The sequence below is a fragment of the Asparagus officinalis genome, chromosome 3, assembly GCF_001876935.1.
Source record: "Asparagus officinalis chromosome 3, Aspof.V1, whole genome shotgun sequence".
NCBI classification, from domain to species: Eukaryota; Viridiplantae; Streptophyta; class Magnoliopsida; order Asparagales; family Asparagaceae; genus Asparagus; species Asparagus officinalis.
Genome location: NC_033796.1, coordinates 95,920,939 through 95,948,417, shown reverse-complemented (window position 1 = coordinate 95,948,417; position 27,479 = coordinate 95,920,939). Strand labels below are relative to the sequence as shown.

General features: G+C 35.3%; 2 protein-coding genes across 2 annotated transcripts; one reads left to right on the top strand and one right to left on the bottom strand.

Annotated features, from left to right (window-relative positions):
* Positions 3,362-3,886, bottom strand: LOC109835451 (transcription factor MYB29-like). Its single transcript, XM_020403433.1, has one exon. The coding sequence runs from the start codon at positions 3,884-3,886 to the stop codon at positions 3,362-3,364; it is 525 nt and encodes a 174-aa protein (XP_020259022.1).
* LOC109834496 (basic proline-rich protein) lies at positions 4,909-20,201 on the top strand. Its single transcript, XM_020402531.1, has 9 exons — positions 4,909-5,095; positions 8,372-8,465; positions 9,209-9,294; positions 16,294-16,343; positions 16,425-16,488; positions 16,560-16,641; positions 16,722-17,128; positions 17,959-18,483; positions 19,684-20,201. The coding sequence occupies exons 1-9, from the start codon at positions 5,015-5,017 to the stop codon at positions 19,912-19,914; spliced, it is 1,620 nt and encodes a 539-aa protein (XP_020258120.1). The 5' UTR covers positions 4,909-5,014; the 3' UTR covers positions 19,915-20,201.

Sequence of the window (27,479 nt, the reverse complement as noted above, 5' to 3'; positions counted from 1 at the left end):
AAATATGTTTCACTTAAAATATTTGAAGTAAGAAAATTAATATTTTATTTTCAAGTTAACTTAGGATGATGCAAACGGGTAATAAGAGTTGGACATAAAAATAAAAATAATAACCTCTCACTTATAACCTCCTCATATTCATATCCTTTGCATTAATTATCTATAAATTTTCTATTTAATCTCTCACTCATAACCTCTCCTCATCCTTAATTTTATCCATTAATCTCCGTCACTAATAATAATATGTTTTATAACCTCTCAATAACAAATTAATTTACTACTCTCTCTTTCTTAATTCTCACTAAAGATCATTGCCATAATTATAGAAAATGTTTCAATTGTTTATCTTTCTACTAAGTCACTATAAATCACAACTAACTTGTTGAAAATTTTCTGTGAATCCTCTTTTAAGTGTACTTTTCTACTTCATTATTAACACTGATAAAGTAAGATTGAGAAATAACCTAAATATGGAGTGAGACATGTATGTATTATTTAGAGCTCGTGGTCTTAAGACTAAATTCTAAAAATGACACATTAAGCTACTTCACTTCCAACTGATCAAGTAAAATGAATACTTGAAGAAGAAATAAAGATCAGTTCTCCGTATTCATATAAATGAGTTTGAGGCTTTCATGTTTTGTTCTTAGTATGTATATGCAAAGATCTTTAGCACCAGCATAATACGTAGATAGCAGTCTATATTTTTAAGCATACCAAAGGAAAAAGATTAAAAATTTTAACAACATCAAATAATATATCAGTCTGCTATTGTCGAAATTAACTTTAAACTGAGGATATACTTTGGTCATACGCATCATGATGGTTTCTTAAAAAATCATGTACTGAGTTGCAAAATCTTGCTGTTATGTTATCATATAACCTAAGTGCTAAACCTCCCAATAGAGTCGACACGTGTCCCAGATTATTAGGGCATTATCTCGACTTGACCCTAGGCAGCAAGTCCATCCAATCGTCGAAGCGATCCTTAATAGCAAGAGCTAAGCCTAGAGCATTTCGATCCAGCCATTAGAGTCGCCCATACTCCTTTACTCTACTGGGTCGACAACTCTCGAGTTCGACTAGAAAGGTGTTACTTATTGGCCTGCTTGTAAGGCCGAGTTGAAAGGTGTCCTTTGTCGGCCCACTCGCATAGCCGAGTCAGAAGGTAGTTTACCTCGAAATCCTCGCTGATAACTGGTCTCCATCCCATCAGCATTGGTCAACATCATCATTTCTCCGTCAACAACATGCCTTCTTAATCGCCATCATATCAAACTCAGAAGTGACTCATCTTACCTGTAGCCAACACTTGTAGATTATCTGCCAACTCATCTGCCTGTTTAGACTCGGCTGAAATTACATATTCATCCTTCTCAACTGGGTATATATAGGCCCATTGCCTCCTATCCAAGTGAGCCATCTCTGGCTAAAGAGAACAATTTATTGCTGAACAACGCAATTTTCTGCACGCTTAAAACTTGTTTAGTTCATTCATCATCTTCTCCACTCAAACTAAACACTGACTTGACCATTGGAGGGATCACCAGAGAACCCAACTCTGGTCCTCTAATGTATTGTAGTTTTGCAAGAGTCTCATCCTACCAGGGAATCAGCCACTAGAACAGATGAAGGGAACCCCAACATCTTCGTTGTTGATCCTAAACTCTGTTGTTAAACCCTCAGGCATCAACATTAGCCTTCACAAAAGCTTTTATTTGATTGAAATTTGTAGGTTCAACTTAAAAATATTATTAGAGCAAAATAATGATACACATTACTGTAAGATCCCATAACCTTTTTTTTATGATGTTTGTTCTTAACAATTGAAGAAGCTCTGTTTAAGTCTTTTTAGAGGATTTTATAGATTTTAGTTAATTTTTTAGCTCTGTGGAGTATGTTCTTAGTTGTTATAGAACTAATTTTTTTCATATTAATACAAAATATTTAAATTATTATTTTACAATTAGTATGTTATTTATCCTTCCTAATGGTATAACTATATTACGATATTGGAATAAAAAAACCACAGAATCTGCTAAAATTATAAATGTCAAACATTATATTAAAATTATAAAATAAATATAATTATGCTTTTTAGGTTTACAAATTGAATAATGTATTTCAGGTATTCCATAAGTTTTATTGGAAAGATCCAGTTTCATAAAACTAAAATTAAAAAATATATATATTATGGAGTAAACCTTTAATTTTACAAACATGCCATAAAATTTACAAAAAGAACCTTGAAATTTCACAAAGATTATATTTACTCTAGAATTTTAATGATTATAAAATAACAAAATAAATCCTTAAATTACATCTAAAACCAAACTTATTACACAAGAGAAGCTAAACATAAAATTAATCCGGTCACGTGCAACCGCGCATGCAATATACTATTATTACAAAAACGTGTAAAAGGCCTTATTTCTATCTAGATTTAGATATTCCATGGATGGAGCTTTTCAATATTAGTCCCTCAAATCTTTCATATGTTGATCACAATTCTTCAAATCTTTATATTTTGCAATTAGTGCCCCAAATCATTAAGCATGTTGAAATTAGTCCTCTAAATCTTCATATTTTGAAATTAGTCCCTTGAATCTTATAAGTTTTTTAAAAATGAAGGAGAATATCTTAAAATAGACCATTTCACAAAAGTGATTATCATTTTTGACTTGTTACCAAAATATTTATCATTCTCGTTGTAGTTTTAATCATGTTAGATGAAACTAGGTCGATTTTAAAATATAAGGGTAGAAAGTATACGGTGTTATGGATCCCGTATACTTTAATTGTGTAGTAATACATGAGATTCCTAGTCCCGTGTAGCTTAGTAGGTAACTAAGCCTACTTATATATCTGAAGAAAGTCTATGCTAGTTTATTTGAGTTAAATTACATGGGATTGGAAATACTATGAAGTTAAATTGAGTAATTAAACTTTACGGGATTGGCAATCTTATAAAGTTTATGAAATTTTTTATTTAAATCAACCTAGTTTCAGCTGACGTGGCTGAAACTAGATCGCAAATGATAATTATTTTGGAGGAAAAATTTTCAAAACCAACCCATTTAGGAATTAATTGTCAAAAAACGACCCCATTCAAACAAATTTGCAAAAACCGACTTGGTTTCAGCCTCTGCGCCAAAACCAGGTCGGTTTTTTAAAAAAATTTGAAACTTCACGGGAGTTGAACTCCCGTGAAGTTTACCAGCTTTTAATTAAGCTGCTAAAGTTCACGGGAGTTCAACTCCCGTGAAGTTTCACAATTCAAAAAATTTATTTTTGAACTAAGAAACTTCACGGGAGTTGAACTCCCGTGAAGTTTAGTAGATTAATTAAAAACTGCTAAACTTCACGGGAGTTCAACTCCCGTGAAGTTTCTAGTATTAATCAAGTTCTTGATTTCTTCATAGCTATGCTCTAACGGAGGAGCTTGCCCAAGTTCACCATACAGATAGCTTTCGAAGATAAGGTCAGAAGAGCTGCAGCTCCGCTCAACACGCCCAAAGCTCATCTGATCATACTGATTGTTGAGGAAACTAGAGATGAAGAGATCTTGAGAGGGTGTTGCTACTGTAGGCAAACAGCTACTGTCAAGGCCTGACAAGAGCTGAGGCTGTTGGTATTGACTCTGATGCTGTTGCTGATGATGATTTGCTGTTGCTGTTGATTTTCTTTGAGAATTAATCCCTAGTAGCTTCTTCTTCAGCTTTGTGTTCCAGTAGTTCTTGATGTCGTTGTCTGTTCTGCCTGGGAGTTGAGCAGCTATAATGGACCACCTGCGTTTGAAAGGGAGAGGCAGAAGCGAAGCATGCGTATATACACAAGTTATAAACAATGCTTTTGCAGTGAGGAAATAGTTTTTTTCCCCCTTCATGTCCCTTTACATGAAAACTACGGGGTTATACGTCATGAGGATTGAATGTTATAATTTTATACTATAATTAGCGGGTCTCGGCAGAGTCGAAACGTGGACTTGTGTTGTAATGACTCTTTTAAATACAATTTTAATGCATGGCTGATGGAACTTAAAATCTAGATTTTTAAAATTTCTTTTACTTCACCAAAACTCAAAACTTATAGTGAGAGTTGAGTGCTATAATTTTACCTCCCGTATTATTTAAAATAATCATATATCTATGAATTGTACTAATCACAATCATACATTAAATAATATATTCTTATGATCGAGTAAATGTTTCTCCACTATAGAGATGTCATGATACAAGAAGAAAAGTCATGACAACCTTCATTGATTTTGGTTTCTTTACTTTCACTTGAAAGCATGCAAGGGAGCTAGCTAACTACATCTTCTTTGGACATATTCTTTCCGTCCTTGCTTCTACACACAAGAACTAGCTCGGAGTGTATAAGATCTTATGGGTTAAGATGTTTCACCAAAAAGGGTAGCCTTTCTTTATTTTTCCTCGAGGATAAAAAAAAAGAAGAAGCTTACATATTGTATGGACAAATTTTTAAAAGAGACCCATTTGTGAATTTAATCCCAAAAAACGATCTTATTCAAACATAATTACAAAAACCGACCTGGTTTCAGCCTTAGCGCTGAAACCAGGTCGGTTTTTGAAAAAAAAAATTCGAAACTTCACGGGAGTTGAACTCCCGTGAAGTTTAGTAGATTAATTAAAAACTGCTAAACTTCACGGGAGTTCAACTCCCGTGAAGTTTCGAATTTTTTTTTTCAAAAACCGACCTGGTTTCAGCGCTGATGCTGAAACCAGGTCGGTTTTTGCAAATATCCTAGAAACGGGTCGTTTTTTGCAAATAAAAACTCAAATGCGTTGGTTTTGAAAATTTGTCCTTATTTTGGAAGTCGGTCAAAAATGTTGAGGGGTTTATAGGAAAATTACATTACTAAAGGAAAAAAAACAGAACGCCCCCGATAATAAACACCGGAGAAAGGGGGGAAAGTAAAAGTTGAAGCTAAGAGATAAAAGGGGAGGAGAGATTTCCGAGTTCTCTGCTGAGATTTCAATCGATCGAAGAGATGAAGACGACGAAGGGAGGGAAAGTAATGAACCCCACCGACGCCTATCGGAAGGAGCTCCGCAAGAAGGAGCTCAAGAGGGTACGCCCTTCTAAACCCTAGCTAGGGTTTCCCTTCCCAATTTTGAATTTGCATTTTGCTTCAATTGGATTCAATTTTTGATTTTTTAACTGAATGTCTTGGAATCTGTAGGGTCCAATTGAAAGTCTAGATGAAACCCTAAAAACCCTTTTGGCTATATGTGCTTAGATTGGCTTGGGGAGATATCATTTCATGTGAATGATGAACTAATTGAATGTTTTAGAAGCTGTAAGATTAATTGAAAGGTTAGATGAAACCCTGAAAACCCTTTTGAATGTGCGTGCTTAAATTGGCTTGGGGATATATTATTTCATGTCAATGATGGAAAATTTTGAATTTTAATATGAATGGAGTTTGGAGGAGTGAAATGTATTTGAAGAGGAGTAGCTGATTCTTATTTTTCAATTGAATTCAATAGTTGTTTTTCTGTTGAATATTTTAGAATATGACATGTACAATTAATAGGTCAGATAAAACCCTAAAAAGCCTGATGGTTATTTGTTTTTTAAATAGGCTTGCAGAGATTTTATTTTTGACGTTATGAAGTTCCTCTATCCTTTCTCTATCCATTTGGTTTTGAACTGCTTTCGGTTGAATTTTAAATGTTTTGTTATCTGAGAGGTCGAGTCAATTTCAAAGGACCAAATAAAACTCTAAAATCCCTGTTGGCTGTTTGTCGCTAACTGACTTAGAAATGCTAATTTTGTCGCAATGGAGGTCACAGGAACTAACTGTTTGTTTTTCATATGAAAAATGAAGAAAGTTTTGATTTTTCTCCGGTGGCAGTGTCAGGTTTCATTTAGTTCCAGGGAAATAAATTGTGGCTTTATAAGAGATATGGTTCCCTTAGCTTTTCAGGGTTGATTGATCCTAGGTCTCTTACAAATGATATTAGAGTCAACCCCACCTTCCTAGTTGCAAGCGAGCGTGCAATGGCAAGTCTGGTGCTGCAGTGTGTTCCCCAAGTGTGTTCCCCAAGACTACCCCTACTGCGAAGTCAAAAAGATGAGACCGGAATTGCAGCATTTGACCAAGACTAGATTACCGAGTAATCAGTCGATGTTAGCCCTAGGACTGCGGTAATGTGATATGCTAGAGTCTGAGTAGTCCCACATTAAGGAGTCAATTCTTGGTGTATAAGAGGTTTGGGTTCTCATCTTCCAATAGCTAGCTCTTACGTGTGAGTTCTTGTAGGTCTTGTGCATTTTTTCATATGAATGAATGATCGAGAAAGTTTTCACTTTTCTCAGTCGTAAGAACCCATTGGCAGCCCTTCCCATGGGATTATTTAATTTGCAGAAGTGCAATGTTTCAGTTAAGAATTTAATATCCATGGACGAGAATTAAGTATCCTTATCTCATGAATGGTCAATAACCTTTTATTTTTGGGTTTTGATTGTAAATATTGAAAATTTAATTAACTCTAATATTTTTTTATCCTTCTATGAGTGACATAGAATTCGGTTCCCATAGCTGTTTTCTTTTGTTTTGCCTCCCCCTCTATGCCTTGCGGTAATGATTCGCCACACGGGAGGGACATGGGGCGCAAAAAGGTCCTTCTATGTGTACTTTTTAATTTTTTTCCCTCAAATATCTTCTAATGAGCATTTTCTTTCCTCCATTTGAAGCTGTAAGTCTGCAACATCATATTTTTACCACTTTGCTGAAAAGTTAATTGTTAATGTTGATTGTTTTCTTTTTATTTCTTTCAAATGTGATCTTTTTAGCCGTGTTTCAAGCTAAAAATTAGGGTGGTATATGTCCATTTTTGCTAAAATGATAGTAATAAATAAATAAATATGACAGAAGAGGCCCTTTCTGGGTGGAAGTGAGTTTGAAGCCGAGGCACAGTGTAGGCAGCCACATCCGTTTAGCAGAAGGTAAAAGCATAAAGAGAAGAAGAAAAAGAGGAAAAATATCAAGAGAAGTAGTAGAAGATAATCAGGGCGAATGGAAAGAGGAGATATAAAAGGCAAATAAGACAGTAAAAAATTGTCTGATTGATCATATCCATTTTGCCACACACAAGTTTGTTGACATTGTGAAAGAGGATGATTTTCTCATATGATCTACTTTCTTTTGCAATCTAGTGTTTCGTGTAGAATTCTAAATGTAGCTCCTCGTAAGATTTCATAATGTTTAATGGTGTTTTAAATCACATATTGTAATCTTTATGTAATGAATAACATATATCTGGTGCAATGTCAAATGCTGTTCTTATTTAATTAAACCAGGGTAAATATGAATGAAGCTAGGGTAAAGAAGTTTTTTAAAGGGATTGCCTCCACAAAACATAGTCAGCTTTCCATATAAGAATGCAGGCTGTCATCATGATATATTGCTTCAATTCACTCTTTTAAGTGTCCCATACTGCGGTATTCTAGGGTGACTTTCCACCTTGTTCATTGCAGTGAATCTACCCAGGGTACCATAAAATGGTCAAGTAAGCAAGGGTTGGTGCGGGAACCAGAAATGCTGGCCCTTGGATGTCGATAAAGATAGGTATAGGCCAGTGGGTTATAAAAGAGCGAGGGATAAAAGTTCATTTTTTTTAATTTTATATGAGAGTAGGATTAGGATTAAATTGTCCTTTTGCGCCATAGAATTAATGTAATATAATTGAAAAGACATAATTGTAAGAATTAGTAATATGTTTTGCAAGAAGCATTAGTGTGGTTCATATTGGTAGGCAAGATATTCTTAGGACTACTTTAGATTCAGGAACTAGTGAAAATATGGAATATTATCATAGAATGCCTATTCAATTTCAACGCCCACAAAGTTTGTACATGGGGGTACTTTAATATACCTTTTCCCACTGTTATATAGATATTATATTAAGTATGTGAAAATGCGTACTCAATAAGCTTCCCCATGGTTTCTTTTGTTCTGCAAAATATGTAATGATTTGCTAGTAGTTACATATGCTGCGGCTTGGTGAATTTGAGTTGTGATCTGTGCTCAAGAGGTGACTCATGTTGTTGATTGTTTTATCTTATATGTGTCATTGTTTTGCTGTTGTGGAACATTATGGTTTCAATTATGAAGTTAAGTATTAATTGTTGACAACTTGGTTAATGTTTTAACTTTTCTTAGTGGTGATTCTACTATTTTATGTTTTGAGTAATTTGATGGTGAGAATTGTTCATCTGATTATTGCAACTTTAGGTTCTGCTGGCTAAACCCACATGTTTTTTGTAATTGTACAACTTTGAGTTGAGCATAGTTGATTATGTTAAAGTTTTGAAGTGTTTTCATAAACAATTTTTTTTCCAGAACAAAAAGGAACGCAAAAAGGTGAGAGAGGTCGGGATTCTGAAAAAGGACCCTGAGACCATCAAGGAGCAGATTGAGAAGTTAGAGATGATGAGTAAGCCGTTCACTCTTTTAGCTACCACTATCTGTCATCGTTGTTTTTAAGTGTTGGTTGATTCTTTCTCTGATTTGAAACTTATGAAAATTTTTTTGTTGTCATTCACTTGGTTGTTGTAACAGTTGTAACTGCAATGATCATTAGTGAACTATACTAACTATGCTAACCAAAAAAATTAAGTTTATTTCCTGTTCTGCTCAAGTATTTTAGGAGACAGGGAGTTTACTTCTTCAGTGCTATGGTCGGCTGGTATAGACCTGACTGCTTTTGTATATAGTTGATATATTAAATACATGTGTTTAATTTTCATGTTTGGTTTAATTTTTGATCAATTATTCGACGTCTAAATTTTGCATCTGACTAACCCATGCAGATTGTGAGAGCATCAAGCTTAGAGCACTTGCCCTAACCTGTTTGTGGAACTAAGTCTAACTAAAGTTAGTTCTTTCTTTGTTTCAATGCAATCTCACTTGAGAAAATGTGAATTGTATGTGCAAATTATATAACTTCTTAGGTGATAGAATTTTATTTGAACTTCTAAGAATGGTTGAGTTAGCAAAGATAGTTTTGATATTCTGAAAACCATAAGGAGATCCAAAGGCAATATAGTTTATTTGTACAATTTTCTTGGTGCCGTTATCTAATTGATCACTCGTTTCCTTTCTGATAATTTAATCGTCACGCATGTTAGTGGATAATGCTGTATTGAAATCGTTAATAGGTGTCATTGTTTTGTGCAGAAGCAGATGGTGCTCTTGACAAGGCGAGAAAACATAAGAAAAGGCAGCTTGAGGATACATTAAATCTAGTTATGAAGAAAAGAAAGGTTAGTGTTATTTAATAATTGCGATACATATTGTCTTCTGCCATGTTGATGGCCTTTCTCTATTCAAGCATCAAAATAAGTGTCTTGTGAATAACATTTCTCTGTTTGCATTATTATTATTATTATTGGACCCAAAAATATTTTCAATGTATAAAGGTTTATCGTTCTTGCATGTATCAATTAAGATGTCCAATTTTATTATCTGAAATTTGGTTCTTGCCGACTAAATCATAGTTAATGAATATCCTAATTTTTTTCTACTTAAACCACTTCAGTTTCTTTCGCATTTTAAGGAACAATAACTTTATCCAATGTGGATAAACGTTCTGCATCTCAACAATCCACAGTTAGTTTATTTCTTCAGCTTTCTTCTTGAAGTTTTAAGGGATGTTGAACATTTTGGTGGGACTGATTGTTTTTGGGTGCACCCCCACAAAAAACAGCCAACCGACCCACAACACACCAAAAAAATAATAGGAAAAAATGCTCTTATTCTCTATGATCTAAGCATTGTTCTTCTCTTATAAATCTATCATTGAATGTTCAGTTAACTTTTCACATTAAGGTTGGAATTTTTATTTAGTTAGAACTTAGAACCCAATTAGTATGGGAGAATTCCTTTTTTAACCATCTTCGTAGTTTCTTCCTTTACCCCCTCCCTAACCCACCCACACAAACGCACAAAACGACCCCACGCACCCAGCAATCTCTCACCCTTTCTATTTTACTATAGGAAATTATATGTTAGGATGTTTCCGTCTTGGTAATGACAGAGCAGAGAGGCTGACAAGAGAAACATTAAAAGAGAAAAACGCATTGCCACATGTGCACTTACATGCATATGGTGCTTGTAACTTTTAATTAGTTGGTTGATAAGATTCTGCTGTAATGGATGATGGCTTTACTCTAATGCTATATTTGGGAGTTCATTGAGGGAAGGGAAGGAGGAGAAGGCAAGGGGAATTGTAATATGTTTGGGAGTTTAGTAAGGGGAACGAAGGAGAACTTAATTCAACTTTGTTTGGGAGTTCTGATAGGGGGAATGGAAGGGAAGAAAATATATGTAAATTTACACAAATGACCTTACATACTATTAAAACATTTTGCCAACTAATAAATGACAAAAAAGAAGATAAAAGTATCACACTTAGAAATTGATTGTCTATTATTATTGTTGTTGTTGTTGTTATTATTATTATTAATGCATTACATATTCCCAATGTATAAGCTTATGAGAACTTGCTTTTAAAACAAATCAACATCTATAGACTTTGAATGAAACAATTTATTACATAAAACATTAGCTAGCTTAGGAAACATAATTTAACATAAATTTATCAACATAATATAACATAAGCTTATCAAAATAACACAAGATTTTATCAAAACAATACACACAATATATAAATTAATGAAAAACACAATGTATCTTATGAAAACATGAAACACCAATTTTCCAACCAATTTTGCCACGTATTTAAAAAAAGTCAACCACTAATGTTGCAACCAAGTTTGCCATAAGCATCCATAATTCGGCAAACCAAGTTTACTATTGCCATACATAACCAAAATGTGACAATTTTACAATTACCACCAAATACCTAAAAGCATCCACCAAAAGTTTAGACAACTTAAAAAAAGAGTCATAAACTGCAATACTAAAAATAAGAGTAGCAAGCTAATAATGGGGCGGGGGTGGAATAGATGCCCTATGCATCATCATGAGAATTTACTTCTGTCTATCCCTTGGACATCCAGGTACTCCCCTTAGATTCTCTGGAGAATTAAGTAAGAATGTATATGCATCATCAATGTGCTCGTCCTTGACCCCAATCTTAACCAAAAGACTCCAAAGATCATGCACTTTCATTATGGTCTTTTCCTTAACCTTGTTGAATATCTCAACACTTCCAAGCATCGCCTTACCCACTTTTCCTATGCCATTATAAATTTTTTCAGCACCAACCTTTAACTTCCTGCTCTTCAATAATAAATTTGCTGTTCACCTAGTCTCCTTAGTAGCCTGTCCATCTTCTTTTTCAATTGCTTCTTGGTTACCATCAAAACTCTCCAAGAGAATTTCCTCCCTAGCAACCATTTTATCAATGCCATCAATTGCAAGATCAACCTCGTTAATTTTAGTAAAAGCCCCGCCTTCTCTCTCTTATCTCAACCGCAGTTTCGACGAGATTGAAACACTGAAAACAGAGTTTCAGCCATGGCCAAAACTTTGTTTTCACTATTTTCAGCGGCTGAATCTCTATTTTTAGTGTTTTAGCTTATAGTGCAATACACCAAATAATCTGCAGTTTCAATTGGAACCCATGTAATGCATTGTTTTGTTTAGTACACGCAAAAGATGATTGCAAGTCACAGAATATGAACGAAACAAGAGCCTTACCATGCAAAGTTGAGAGTTTATTGGAGTTGTCTAAAGGCAATCACAGATCTAGATTTGTTAGTGGTAGTTTGTTTGAAATTTAAAAGATTTCTACTTTGTAATGTTTGAGCCGTGACAAAGTCGAGTGCAATTATTAGGGTATAAATGAAGATTAAAAGTAACATTGATGCCGAGAGATGAATATTACTATTCCTAAAACCAAGGAAAACCATTCCCAAACAAAGATATTGTCATATCGACCCAAGAAATAAATGTTAACATTGATCCTATACTTCAGATTCTGCAATCCACATATTGGTGTTCCGGTTCCAAGCAAAGCCGCTAATCACATTCTTAAACAAGTCATAACAAGCCACCTATTTTTACTTTATATACTTTACATGATTTTTTACTTTATCCTTGTCAATTAGCTTATCGGGAAATATCTCTTGGAGTTCAGCCACTATTTGACTATAAGCCGTTAGTGTAAACACAATATTGATTTGTTTCAAATCACATCTTGATGCAAAAGAGCTTCAATTAACTTCTCGTCGATAACAGAATACTATACTAAAGAGATCTGATTTCTTCCCCTAGAAGAATCACCATCCATAGACCTCATTTTTGGCATTCCTAATTTACACTACAATGTTAGAAAATATACAAGAACATTCCTATTTTAGACAATGATGTTAGCAAATATACAAGAAAATCATTCACATATCTATGAAAATAATTTAAATGATAGATTACTATTATTATGAAACACAAATAAATTCAGTCATGCAACAAAAAGTAAAGTATTAAAGGAAATTAATCTTACAATTCATCAAGTACAATATAAATAGAGAACATTAGTCTTATAATCATCAAACACAACACAAATAGAAAGCATTAATCTGACATTTATTAAGTTCAAGACAAATGGAGACCACAATACAAAATATCTATTACAGTATTCATGCATTATAATCTTGCCCCATACAAGCTGCAATGAAATCTCTTAAACACTGCCCTCTATGAACATCTTCATCATCATTCGCATCATCTTCATCCGATGGGTTTTCATTATTACCTTCTTCCCCTTTAGGAAAATCTTCGTCTGGGTCAGTACCCTTAAAAATTTGCAAATACAACAAGCTAGAATGATTTGATTTTGTGTTTTAACACCATAATTCGGTTCAGTTGAGCTCGCTATGGGAAATCTTATTTTTAATACTCCAAATGCTCTTTCAATAGTATTGTGGAGTGATGCGTGTCTTAGGTTAAATAACTCACGTTGAGTCCTTGGTGGATTTCTTGAATACTCATTCAAATGACAACGTTCCCCTTTATAGGGTGGAACTATTCCAGCTTTTAATATGTATCCGCCATCAGCGAGATAATATTTTCTTAAAAAAAGTTTCATTGTCATTAGTAACATATCGTGAAAAAAATTTCATTGTCATTAGTAGCTTATTTAAAACTAATAATTACCTTGAGAGACTTTAAGTGGAAATCTTCGTCGTTAAGCATTTTTTTTAAAATTTTGGAGTCAGATGTAGTGCCTTCTCACCCAGGTAAGACAGGTGAATTTCAAGTCAAAGGTACAAGCAATTAATACATTTTGTGTCAGGTGGTCTTTCCTACCACGATATTTAGGAGCGTCAATAGGAGAAACCTTTACTCAGATGTGTGTTCCATCTATTACCCCAATACAATCCTGATATTATAAGGATTAATCAGTTAAAGTCTAATTTTAACAACCTACACGAAGATAAGAAGTGGAATTTATCATCACCTTGAAATATACATCAAACTTTGGATTGCTGTGTATCTCTGAAGGAATTAGTGATCCATCGAGTTGTACTAAAAATATTTTTTTTCCAACCCTATCATAGCTCTTAGAACATTATGATTATGAAAATTACAACGCGCACACTCTCCAGATCGACTAAATATCTTACTAATCTCATGAATTGTTACATTGTGTCCCAACATATACAAAAAATTTGCCACTTGTTCCTTAATAGTAACTTTTTGAGTTCATTTAAGCCTGCAGTCTCTTTCTAATATTCCACATAATTGATGAAAAGTCAGTGGATTCATTTGGATCATTTCCCTCCATGCAACTCTTTGTGATAATATTTTTCGATATCTATATTTTTCGCACCATCTGTTATTTCTCTGGGCTCTTAGGGTTTACTATTTAATCTTCTTATATTTTGTCGTTGTTGTATGAACCAATAAGCAATCACAAAAAGAACATATTCAATTGCACAATTACATGCATGTTGAAATTTGATCCATGCGTCATCCATTATCTATCTGAGGATATGAAAATAATACAATTAAGATAGAAAATTAAGAATTATTAATTAATTAGAAACTAATGACAAATTTATAAGCTTTTATTACAGTACACAAAGAGAGAAGGTATGGAAGTTGGCCCTAGTAAACTATTAAACTAATAACTTATCATGCAATTGATTTTGCCATTCTTAACCATTGCCATATTCCTAGTTAGGATTTTATTCATATCTTTTAGATTAATATTCTAAGTTTCACAAAACTACTACTGTAAACTTAAGGAGATGCATATGAGTTCTCTTGGATCCTTTTCAAATCAAGAATCTAAACATTTTGGATTTATTTTTTAGCCGCAATGTAGAACAAATGCATAGTTACATTGTTTTGTCTTCTTTATAACTATAATTGTAATAAATGGCCCATACAAAAGGATAAGATTTGTAGCAGAACAAATAAGTATTGCAAATTTAAAAAAATATTTCTGTGAACCTAAAAGGTCTATCATGATTGAGATGCTGGTGAGGATTAGGTGCCTAATGAAATAGTATTGAGGTCTATCTAATACCTCCTATGGTTATTCTCTCTGGACTCTAATTATATGTTATATACTTGGATTAAAGTTACATAATTGTGGTTCAATAATTAAGGCTCTAAACCTTGCGTAACCAATTAATGGGGCTTCAAAGAAATGATTAATTTTCACGCCGGCAATCTCAAATTTCTACCATATTATGTGAAGACCATTCGATATGAAAATATTGAAAAGCCTTAAAATTTGAATTCAAAACCTCAGCACATTTTCCCTTCAAAATTTCTGATCTTAAGCAAATATAAAAGGAAAAGATCTAACTTATTGTTTCGGGATGGAGCTTCCAATTAACGGAAAAAAACTCTCATTAATACATCAAAAACAAGGGGAACTATACATAGATCGACGCATCTACTACAAGCTACCGTGATAATGTAGGTGAGAACACGAGAAAAGGTGAAAATACATAAATAAAAAATAAAAACAGAAATAATAAAAAACTAAAGCGGCCGGAGACAACGGGACTAGATGATGAAGCTGGAGGAGACGGTGGAGCCGAAGTAGGCGCTGAATGGGGGAAGAAATGGGGGGAGGGTGGAGGGGGAGAGCGAGGAGTGGAGAGAAAGTGCAAAAAGCAGTGGCGGATGAAAAAAAAGAAAAAGAAAAAAGAGGAAAGTGAAGCGGATGTATGAGGCTGAGTTGGGTTTGTGATTAAATCATGGTCATTGATTTATTTGGATGGAGGGCAAAATCATCTCAATATATCAAAAAAAAATCTCGTTTTTACTTCCCCTCTTCTAACGCTCTATTTAGGGCAGAACATCTTCTCCCAGTTTTTTATGAAAACTTCTTCCTTTCCCATCTCTACCCTCACAATAAAACTCCCAAATAATGTTTTAAATATCGATTATAGGAGATTTATCGGACGCTCAAAATCCATGTCGGATAGCGGATATTGGGATATATCAGGGGTAAGTAGTATTTATTGGAGTGACATTTTCAGATGGCAATATACATAATATAATATTCTAAAATGCAATCTAATCATACTTAATGAAATATAAACATACCAAACGTAAATAATTATGTTTAGGATCACTAATGAATGGTAGAAACTCGAGTTGGGTCAGGTTTAAAGTGCATTGAATAGGTGCTCGTTGCATGAAATCAAAACTCAAACCAAAGGTCTATAATTCCGATTTTTGAACTGACAAGCCGATAATTCACTTTATCGCCGTATTATTGGCGATAAACATCCAAAAAGGATAACCGATTTAGAATCAAACTTTTCATAACGAAAGGCCCCCAAAACTGGTAAATCGCCAATAGTATCTGTTTATCGGCCAATATTTAAAACATTGCTCCCAAACAAGGTTAAAATCAAATTTCTCTTCCCCTGTCCTTTTCTACCTTCCATCTAAACACAACATAAGTCTATGCTAACATTATATGTTAAATTGTCAAATTGGAGTTCTATTTGCAGGCATCTTTATACCTTAGATATAAAGAAATTGATTTGTTCCACACAATTAAAATGGACGGGCCCATATATACTTATCATTTTTGTAGATCATGTTTTTCAAGGCATCTTAATATTTTATCCCATTTTTAGAAAATATACAGGTCATCTTATGTGTGTAAGCTGCTTCTTGAGCAAATCACAGGTTTAATGTTGTAATTTTTTTGGTTACAAAAGCAATCATGGACTTTAAGATTCATATCAATATTGATGCTTTACGGCTTTGCATTAATCTGTAGAATTTCTCTTGGAAATTGTCTTTCATGTTTAGTTTCTGAGCAGGAGTATGAGGAGAAAATGCGTGATAAGGGTGAGGCACCGGTGATGTTCAGGTCAGTTATGTTCATTTTCCCCCCTTTGTTAATTCAGCATCTTCTTTCCTTTGTCATATTACATGCTATTCTTTTCGTCAGCCACTTAGGCCCTCCCAAGAGGCGCCCAGAGGAAGAGGATAGAGTTAAACACCCAAAGCCTGAGGTATCTGTCTCTAATCCTAACTGCTTGCTCACCTATGTCACCATGAAATGCTAATTGGTTCATGGATGCAGGATTCTGTGTACTACCATCCTACGCTAAATCCAACTGGAGCACCACCTCCTGGAAAACCTCCAATGTATAAATCTTCAATAGGTCATAGTCCAGTCGACGCGTCTTTTTCTTCATTACCAGAAAATGTCTATCATATGTACTAATTCCTGTTTCTTCTGTAGGGCCAAGAATCCCACTGTCTTCAGATCCTGGAGCATCTTCTTCAACATCTGAGCTAGAAGATGGCTCTCTGGCTATGCCACCTCCCCCTCCACCACCACCGTTACCAGGTTCTGGTGAATCAATTTCGGTTGACGATCCAAGTGTAGCACCTCCACCAATTCCTTTACCTCCTCCAGCTCCCCCTAAACCGGTTGTTAATCCAAGTGCTCCATTGCCCCCGCCTCCACGTCCACCACCGCCACCAGGGCCTCCTACTGGTCCAGTTTCAGGCCACATGTCACTTCCTCCACCACCTCCACCTCCTCAACGTCCTACACAACCTGCTCCACCAGGGACCTCTGTAAAAGAAACAGAGGAAAATAGAAATGCAGCTGTTGATAGCATGCATTCGAAAGAGTCTCAGAAGGTAATTATTAACGATAATCTTTTGTTTTTAATTGCTATTGTTATGAGTTTTCTTGGTTGTTCATTGTGTGAAGATAAATCACGAGGCTGTTACGTGCACACATGCAAGAATCGGGGTTACTAGATTATACCATAATTACTTTGATATGTGGATTTTCTACCTTCTATGTATTTGCACAGTGCTTTTCTAACTTATTGAGAACTATGGAAAGAACTTAGTTAACAATTTGAACTTAACTTTTTCCCCTTAAAAATCAATTAGGGATCTGAAAAATACTGGAGTTTGATATTTTTTTCCAGTTATAGGTAATAGCTCTGCCATTCCTTACTTGGTATAGTATGAGAGCATTTTTGCACCCCAACCATTTGAGAAGAAAGAAATTAAACCACATGCAACCTCACTCTTTTCTTAACTTCTGTTCTAAATGTTCATTGGATTATGAAACTCAGCGATTGAGAAAGAAGATGATGTTAGGTACATTATAATGAAAATTTTAAGTGTCATAACAATTCTGATGTTTTTAAATCATTCAAAAGTTGGAAGAGTTAAAAGAGTCATAGAGTTGGTAATAAATATGTCAATTTGTAATAGAAGCTTTAGATCATGGTCAAGAACCTTCATCACCTTCTACAAATAGAGAGTTGGAAGTGCCATATGATTATTTTATTAGTGTTAAACACGACAGTTTTGTAAATAATTATGGAGTAGAGACAAACTTGATAATTTGGCAACATAACTGCAGCTTTAGATCATACTCCACTATCTTTGCCATCACCTGCCTGAACTACTAAAATCTGCTTTATGACCCAAAAGATGACTTTCTTATGCAGGCAAATGGTCCCTTCCCTCCTCCACCGCCTCCTGGATTGGCATCAAAACCAACAGACGATCACTCTGAAGCCATTCCTCCCGTAGCCAACTTCAACACTAGTTCAGGCATGAAGGACAACTCTAAGGCAATGCCATTGCCACCACCACCTCCACCACCAAGGCAGCCACCGCTACCTCCACCACAAAGACTTCCCCTTGCTCCTCCACCTCCTCCTGACATGCTGCCACCTGGCATGGTTCGTTATCCACCACCACCACCACCTCCCCATGGGATCCCTAATCAGCTTCCTCCTCCGCCTCCTCCTGGAATGATTCCTCCTTCAATGGCAAGACCACATTTTGCTGGGCCTCCTGGGCCACCGGGTGGTTTAATGCCAATGGCTTCAGGACTCCCCTTTGGTCCAGAGGATGATCCTCTGGCTTATAGGCCTGCTGCTCCTCAGAAGCCATCTTATGTTAAGTCTGCCGCATCAACGGTTGTCAAGAGACCACTGGCACAGCATACGCCAGAACTTACGGCAATGGTGAGTTAAGTGCTATTCTTGCATTTTTTTTGCTTTGTTTTTGATAACTTTCTTATTACTGGATATTCTGCATCTAGTTTATATGGCAGTCTAGATTATGGATTTTTTTTTCTGGTACTACGTCTTGGATGCTATTTAAGCCTAAGTAATTCTCTTGTTAGCGAGAGCTTTGCTAAAATTGCAAGCTGGACTACAGCACATTATATATTATTTAATTTCGGTTACCAGAGATTCTTTCGTGCTCAATTGTTTTACTTGTGTTATCATTTGTATAAGTTGTACTTTTTTAGCTGTACCATTTGTTGACTATTGTGCAACTTTTCTCTAAAACTACTTGCTGCTTGCCCATGTTGATGCAGTTAGTTCATGAGAATGCATAACCTGTGCGATGAAAATTTAAACTTTATTATAAGACGGGTTGGACAGATTTAAATTTTAAAATAACTATCTTACCTTTCTCACTTGATTAATGGGCTATAAGGAGGTCTAGCCACTTGTACCCCAAAACTATTTTATCAGTACTTTCACCGTCCTGAATCCCAGATATCATTATTTCTCTGTTAAGTTTTGAGATGTCATGTGGGGGATCATATGATTTGATGATGAATTACTTTGCCCTTACTTTAGGACAAAATAGTTATAAAAAAAAATAAACTGAGGGAAAAAGAGTAATTCAGTCATCAGATAATTCTCAAGTAACATCTCAACCTAATAGGGAAGTATCACCATCTAGGGTTCATGGATGAAGCGTTAATTAAATAGTTTAGGTGATATAAGTTCCTATGACCCTCTATCTGGGGTGGTGTATCTGCAAATAACCCTTACTTTAGTGCAATTTGAAGTTTGAGAATGATAAGACCAATTACTTTTAGCCCTCAATTTAGGGAACAATTCAGTCTTTTTCTGTTAAACAAAGGGCAAAAAAAGTACTTTTTCCTCTCACGCGATTCTCATGTGACATTTCAACCTAACGGGAAAACGGAGTGTATGTAGCTCAGGGGATGTGAACCAAGTGAGTATGTAAGCCATTTACACCACCCATAACCCAGGGGTGTATCCTTAATCTACCCCTCTATTTAATTGCAATTTGAAGTTTGAGAATGATAAGATCAGTTAGCTGAAATAATTACTAATAGAATTAAATCCCATCTCTGAGGATACTGACTTTTTTCTGTCATCTGTGGCCTTGATACATCTCAGGTTCCTGCATCAGTGCGTGTGAGGAGAGAATCAGCAGTTCAGAAAACGAAACCAAAACCTCAGCTATCTGCATCTGCATCACCAGCTCCAAGGCCTTCCGCTGGTCCAGTGGTCGTGGGAAAACCAGAGGCAGCTGTGGCAGCACCATCAGCAACCAAAGGGCAGAGCATCGATGACTCTTATATGGCTTTCTTGGAGGACATGAAAGCACTTGGTGCTCTTGACAGCTGAGGATGATGAAAGAAAATCAATCTTAGAATGTAAATGATAATTGGACAAAATATCCTACTTTAGAGTTTTCTATTTCTTGTTGGAATTCCCATTTTATGATGGATTATTGTATTGGTATCAGATCATCTGTTACCAACTTCAATATATCCCCAATTGGAGAAAAATTTGTCAACTCTTTTGAAAGTGGCTTCGGAAACATTTGTTGTACTCTGAACATTATTAGATTATGAAACTTCAAACTGAAAGCATTAACAAAGCATGACTGCTGTCAGTATTTTTTTTATTCATATTGACTGTGTTGGAGAACAGGAGGCAAGCAAAGCAAGCTCTTTTGCTCCTACTTTACTCCTGGTTGCTACATTTGGTCCTCAATCTAGGATTTTCTCATGTTTGGTGATTGCTCCATGGTTGCTACTACTACTTCAGTAATATATTCTGCAGCTCTCTTATGTAGCTTATGCACAATGGTCCTCACATGATTACATGATTAAGTCAGTTTCTAACTTCTGTTGCTGTTGGGGTTTGGTGATAAGAGTTTTGCTACAGGGACCCAAAATATGGAACCAATAGGGGGGACAAGTGATGTGTCCCCCTCCTATTGGACAATGAGTTGACCATCATTAATGATGGCCAACTCATTATCCAATAGGAGGGTCACCCCTCACTTGTCCCCCCTATTGGTCCCATATTTTGGGTCCTTAGGAATTTTTCTTGGTGATAATTAGAGTTGTACCGTCCTCACAAAATACACGTCCCTTGCTCTTCCAAAGTCTTTGGATTTTCACATCGATTACGTCGGTAAGCCTAAAAAAAGAAAAAGAAAAAAAAGGGTTCGTCCTCGTTTTGTTTTGAAGTGAATACAAAACGTGCTTTGTCTAAAAAAAAAAAAAAAGAAAAAAAATGGGTTCGTCCTCGTTTTGTTTTGAAGTGAATACAAAACGTGCTTTGTCTGTCACTAGTGAGGCAAATTAAATAGACTACATCAACAATCAATCAACGCTGCAACTTGTTTTTTTAATCTGGCCCTCATCTGAGTCAGACATGGTCCACCGAGTGCTTTCCCTTCAAGGGAACTTGCCTTTGGTGTTGCTATCCAATGAAGAAAAACAACAAGATTAGGAAGGAAATGGGAAGAAAAGATGCGTTGCTAGCCAACGAAGAAAACAATAAGATCAGCAAGGAAATGACAAGAGAAGATACAGCCACCATAAACGTGCTATCTTATGGAAAAAAAAGAAGCAGTTCTATGCTCATAAAGGCAGAAAACATGTTAGAAGCATCTTAAGGCGTAATTTTTAGGAAGTACTATTAATGTGGGAAAAAAAATTTCAATAAATATTGTTACTGGGTAATTTGACAGCCTAAGATTCTGTCTACTTCCAGATCATTATTAGACAGAAAGCTCAAGGGATGAACGCGCGCACTTATCTAAAACTTCTTTTGGAATTGTATTTGTCCAACGAACATGATTTATTCCGTAACAGAATAATTTAGAGATGGTTATAGTGATTAACGGATTCATTTTGTTTCAAAGTAATATTCGTCCAATGAATAGGATTCAACGGTTTCACTCGTTCGATGTAATATGTCCAAGTCCTTCGATAGTTTCACCTAATGTCACATGAAAAAAGATCCTGTAGAGGGTCCTCTATGGAAAAAGACGAATGATGAAGACATCTAGCCCAGCATGATTCTTGAAACACATATCATTTTCAGTTATCAGTACAGCCGGATTGTCTATCAATACAGCTGCTATCAATACAGTCTGTGTCACGCCCCGAAACTGCAGCGAAAATTCATAAAATACGAGGTACGTGACAGCAGCGACCTATGCACAAGACAATTCTTATGCACAAGACAAGCGTGACACTTCATATCATATAGTTTATCACAAAATATTCATAAACCTGTTGATGATAGAAGTTCAGAGCAACTATATATATGCATATAATCGGTACTTATAACCCACGAGCTCACCGTTATAAGCATTACACAAAATAAAGCACATTCTTGACTGTATGTAACATTCAAAAAGGAGGCTTTCATATAACGCCTCTCAGCAAAACGCCACAACCAAAAGCTTGAATGGTATGAAGCTACACCGGATCTGAAAAAAATTTAAAACGACGGGGTGAGCTAGAGCTTAGTGAGAACATTTCCCACTAGAATTCCTAAATAACTAACAAAATAAGAATAAGAATAATTCTCAGAATAACGAATTATAAGTTTTACATCCGAAATTGAAAATAGCCAAATACGATCCAAATATCATAATATTGTCATCATCAATAAAGAATGCAACAATTATATTTTCATTCTTATGTGCAACTAAAATATTTCCTGAAATCAAACCCTTTTTGAATCAAGGTAAACATTAAGAAAGAAAAGAACTATTAATCTGCACAAAACCAGAGGATTATTATTTTTCAATTTCACAGTCAATTGTTAAAATCTTAGTTCTCGATGAGTTATTCATGAATGTAAAAGTCACCCTATAGGTCACACTAAGGCTACAAATTATATCCCAGTAGCATGGGAATATGTAAAACATATTACATAACAGATAATTCCTGGAAATCGAATGCACCTAACACTGCCATAGGTTACTGGTCAAATACAGAGCGGCCAGAACGAATTTTAGAAGAGCCAATATAGAAGGGCCAATACAGAGAGGCCAAATAAAAGTGCATTCACCATATGGCAGGCAGAATCACTCCATAGTGGACTTTTTGAGGGTTTGAAAACTTCGAGGATCACTTATCAAATGAGTAACACCTTACGTATCAGAGTTTACAGATATTTTTAATGAACTGGACAAGGGGTAAAACTCCTCATCCCAGTTAAAACAGTCTACGGATTTCACTTTTCTTTATTTTTATCAGATACTAGGTCATAGAAAATCTTTGAATCCGTTAAACTGTTGAAATACGTTCCAAATACTTTATCAAAAACTTTCAGATAAAACAGTGCCTACAATTATTTGAAATTTCATGAGAGCCAAATTCACTTTTCATATTTTACATAAAAATCAAATTTGCTTTTCATACCTTGTACGAGGCTAACATCATTATACGATAGACTATAACAGAAATAAATCAAATCTTTATATACATGAAAATGATATATTATTTTTCGATCACAAGATAAATCAAATATAACACTCAAGCAAATTTTATATTATAAAATACTAGTGAGAAATGAACTTACCTCTAGTGGACACGATTTCCCTAAAATATTATTTCCCCTGGATATCAATCAGATCCTATAATATAATATATAAGACTAATTATTAATTAAGGACAAACATATATTATATGTAAATCAAAATCTAGAGCCAAATAAATTTAAATATAACCAATAATAATTAAATTCTGCAGTACATATGAGTTTATTGCTATCTTTAGCAATTCATCAAAATTTTATAACTCTCATATACTAGTTTTTTTAGACTTCCTAGTGATTTATGATAATGCAGGGGTTTATAGGAAATTTATCAAGTCTAAAAGTTGTCTTTTATTTTTTAGATTGGACTTGTTTGCAACTGAGTAAATGACAGAGGCCTAACAGAGATTTTCCAAGCCTTTTTCAACCATAACTTATATTACTAAGGTCTGTTTTGAAATTTTTACATGGTTCAGGGGTTTAAGGGAATTTTTCCTCCCTTTATAATACTTCACCTGATCATCTTCCTCCTCCTCCCTTCTTCATTTCTTTTTCTCTCTTTTTTTTTTCGTTCCTCTTTTCTCTTCCTCTTCTCTCTTTTTTCTGTTTGTTTTTTTTCTTTTTTTCGGTTGGACATGAGAGGCATCTCTCTCTTTCTCTCTCGCCTGTCTCTCTCTCTAGCTCTCTCGCCATGGTGGTAGGACGGCGACGAGGAACCACCGATGACCAAGAGAGGCCGGCTGTAAGAAACCCGCCAGATCTAGGTTAGTTTATTTTCTTTTTCTTTTTTTAGTTTGTTTCATGCATCCTAAACACATAAAAAATCCTTTGCAAACCCTAGATTTTTTACTTCATATTCATAACAAGTTAACTTCCTCACTCATTCTATTTTGATTCGATTTACGAAGATTTACTAAGATTTACTAAGAAATTTAAAAGGAGATTATACATTGGGATCCTGATTTGGTTGCTGTAATCTTCTTTTCTCCCTTCACAAGTTTTCTATTGATTCAAAGAGTTTTGTTAAGGATGAGAGGGTGTTCTCCATTTTTTTCTTTTTTTTCGTGGGTTTTCTTTGATTTTTTTCCTCTGTTTCATTCCTCCATCTCCTAATTTCTCGGCTTAAAAGAGAATGTGAGTTGTGAGAGACGGAGGGCTAAAGGGTTCTGAGCTGCTAGGGATTTCATAGGGTTGGGTTTCTAGGGATGAACAGAAAACGAACACCTCATCTTGACCGTCCCCGGCTTCCAATAGAAGGAGGCCAACGACTCTCCAAGGGGTTGTAATCGGGATAGCTGGTTAGGTGATTTATTTATTTATTTGTATATTTCATCATTTTATATATATATGTATTTTTTTATCTGGGCTATTACACTCTCCCCACCTAATAAAAAGTTTCGTCCTCGAAACTTAACATACCTATATCTCGAAAGAGTTTTGGATATCTTTCTCGCATAGAATCTTCCATCTCCCAAGTGGCTTCTCTTTCAGAGTGATTCTTCCATTGAACTTTCACATATTTGATTATTCGACGCCTAAGCACATGTTCCTTATAATCCACAATACGTTCTGGTCTTTCCTCATAGGTCAAGTCTGGTTTGAGCTCTACTAGAGACATCTCAATGATTGTATTTGGATCTTGAATGAACTTTCACAGCATCGATATGTGAAATACATCATGAACTCCAGATAGGGATGGTCGTAATGCTAATATGTACACCACTGGACCAATGCGTTCCAGAATTTCAAAAGGACCGATAAATCTCGAGCTTAACTTTCCTTGGATTCCAAATCTTTTCACTCCTCGGGTAGGCGAAACCTTCAAGAAAACATGATCGCTCACCTGGAATTCCAATTCTCTTCTTCTTTGGTCACCATAACTCTTCTGACGATTTTGTGCCGTGCGAAGACGTTCCCGAACTAATTGAATTTTATCAATTTCTTGTTGTATCAATTCTGGTCAAAGAAGTTCTCTTTCACCAACATCATCCCAATGAATAGGAGACATGCACTTTCTTCCATAAAGAAGTTCATATGGTGCCATCTGAATGCTAGCTTGGTAACTGTTATTGTATGCAAACTCGGCCAAAGGCAGATAATCTTCCCACGACCCTTTCATTTCCAGTACACAACATCTCAACATATCTTCCGGTGTTTGAATTGTCCGTTCTGATTGGCCATCTGTCTGTGGATGATAAGCTGAACTAAAATTTAGTTTAGTCTGTAGATCTTTATACACATTTTCCCAGTATTCTGATGTGAACCTAGGATCTCGGTCAGAAACTATTGATATTTGTACACCATACAATCTCACTATCTTATTAATGTATAGTTTAATCAGCTTTTCTAATAAAAATTTTATATTGATAGGTAAAAAGTGTGCTGACTTTATCAACCGATCTACAATTACCCATATTGCATCATTCTTTCTCAAAGATTTTGGAAGGCTAGTAACAAAATCCATAGTGATCTTTTCCCATTTCCACATTGCTATGTCCAAGTTATGGACTAATCCAGCTGGTCCTTGGTGCTCAGCCTTTACTTGCTGGCAAGTGAAACATTTTGCCACATAGGTGACAATTTCCTTCTTCATATTATTCCACCAATATATTTTTTAGGTCTTTATACATTTTTGTTGATCCAGAATGCATAGTATACAGAGAGTGATGTGCCTCCTTTAGAATCTTTTTTTATCTCTGGTATGTTAGGCACACAAACTCTAGTTCCAAACCTCAATAATCCACTTTTATGTATCTTAAATTCTCTTCAAGTGCCTTCTTTTACATCTTTCTTTATCTTTAACAGTTGAGGATCATTCTGCTGGTTTGCTTTAACTTCATCTAGCAAAGAAGGTTGTATTACCATATTTGCTAATTTAACTCCAACTTGGTGGACTCTAATTTCAATTCCAGTACGATCCAAGTCTTTTAATATTTTTCTTTGAGAAGTAATTAGGCAAGCTAAATTGCATAAATTCTTACGACTCAAGGCATCAGCAACAACATTTGTCTTGCCGGGGTGATAATTGAAGGTCATATCATAATCTTTCATAAGCTCCAACCATCTTCTTTGTCGTAAAATCAACTCCTTCTGGGTAAATATATAGTTCAAACTCTTATGGTCAGTATGTATTTCATAATGTACTCTATATAAATAATGTCTCCAAATCTTGAGAGAAAACACTACTGCCGCTAACTCAAGATCATGAGTGGGATAGTTTTGTTCATAAGGCTTTAACTGCCTTAAAGCATATGCTATGACTTTCTCATTTGCATAAGTACACATCTCAATCCTCTTCTAGAGGCATCACTATAGATAGCAAAGCTCGTGTCTCCATTGGGTAATACAAGTATTGGAGCAGACACTAATCGACTTTTTAGCTCTTGAAAGTTTTTCTCACATTCATCTGACCAAATAAATTTAACTCCTTTCTAAGTAAGACGAGTAAGAGGCGAAGCAATACATGAGAATCCTTCCACAAATTTTCTATAGTAGCCAGCCATTCCAAGAAAACTACGGATCTCCGTCACGTTAGTTGGTCTGTCTCATTTAACAATAGCTTTTATCTTTTCAGGGTCCATAGAAATCCCTTCCTTAGAGATTACATGCCCAAGAAATGTTAACAATAGCTTTTATCTTTTCAGGGTCCATAGAAATCCCTTCCTTAGAGATTACATGCCCAAGAAATGCTACTTCCTCCAACCAGAGGGTCCATAGAAATCCCTTCCTTAGAGATTACATGCCCAAGAAATGCTACTTCCTCCAACCAGAATTCATATTTTTTAAGTTTCGCATACAGTTGTTCTCTCTTTAATGTGTGCAACACATGTCTCAAGTATTCATGTTCTTCCATGCTTCTTGAGTATATCAGAATATCAACAATAAATACCACAACAAATCGATCCAAGAAAGGTTTAAATACCCTGTTCATAAGATCCATAAATGTCGTAGGTACATTTGTGAGCCCGAATGGTAAAACTAAAAATTCATAATGACCATAGCGGTTCGAAATACAGTTTTTAGCACATCTTCTAGCTTGATTTTTAACTAATAGTAACCATAACGAAGATTAATCTTCGAAAATACTTGAGCTCCTTGTAGTTGATCAAATAGATCGCCAATTCTTGGTAATGGATACTTGTTCTGAATGGTTACTTTATTCAACTCACGAAAGTCAATACACAATCTCATACTTTCATCTTTCTTCTTCACAAATAACACCGGTGCACCCCAGGGTGACACACTAGGCCGAATGAATCCTTTATCTAAAAGTTCTTGTAGTTGTACCTTGAGTTATCTTAATTCAGCAGGTGCCATTTGATAAGGAGCCTTAGAAATGGGACTCGTACTAGATACTAGTTCAATTAAAAATTCAATTTCTCTATCTAGGGGCATTCCTAGAA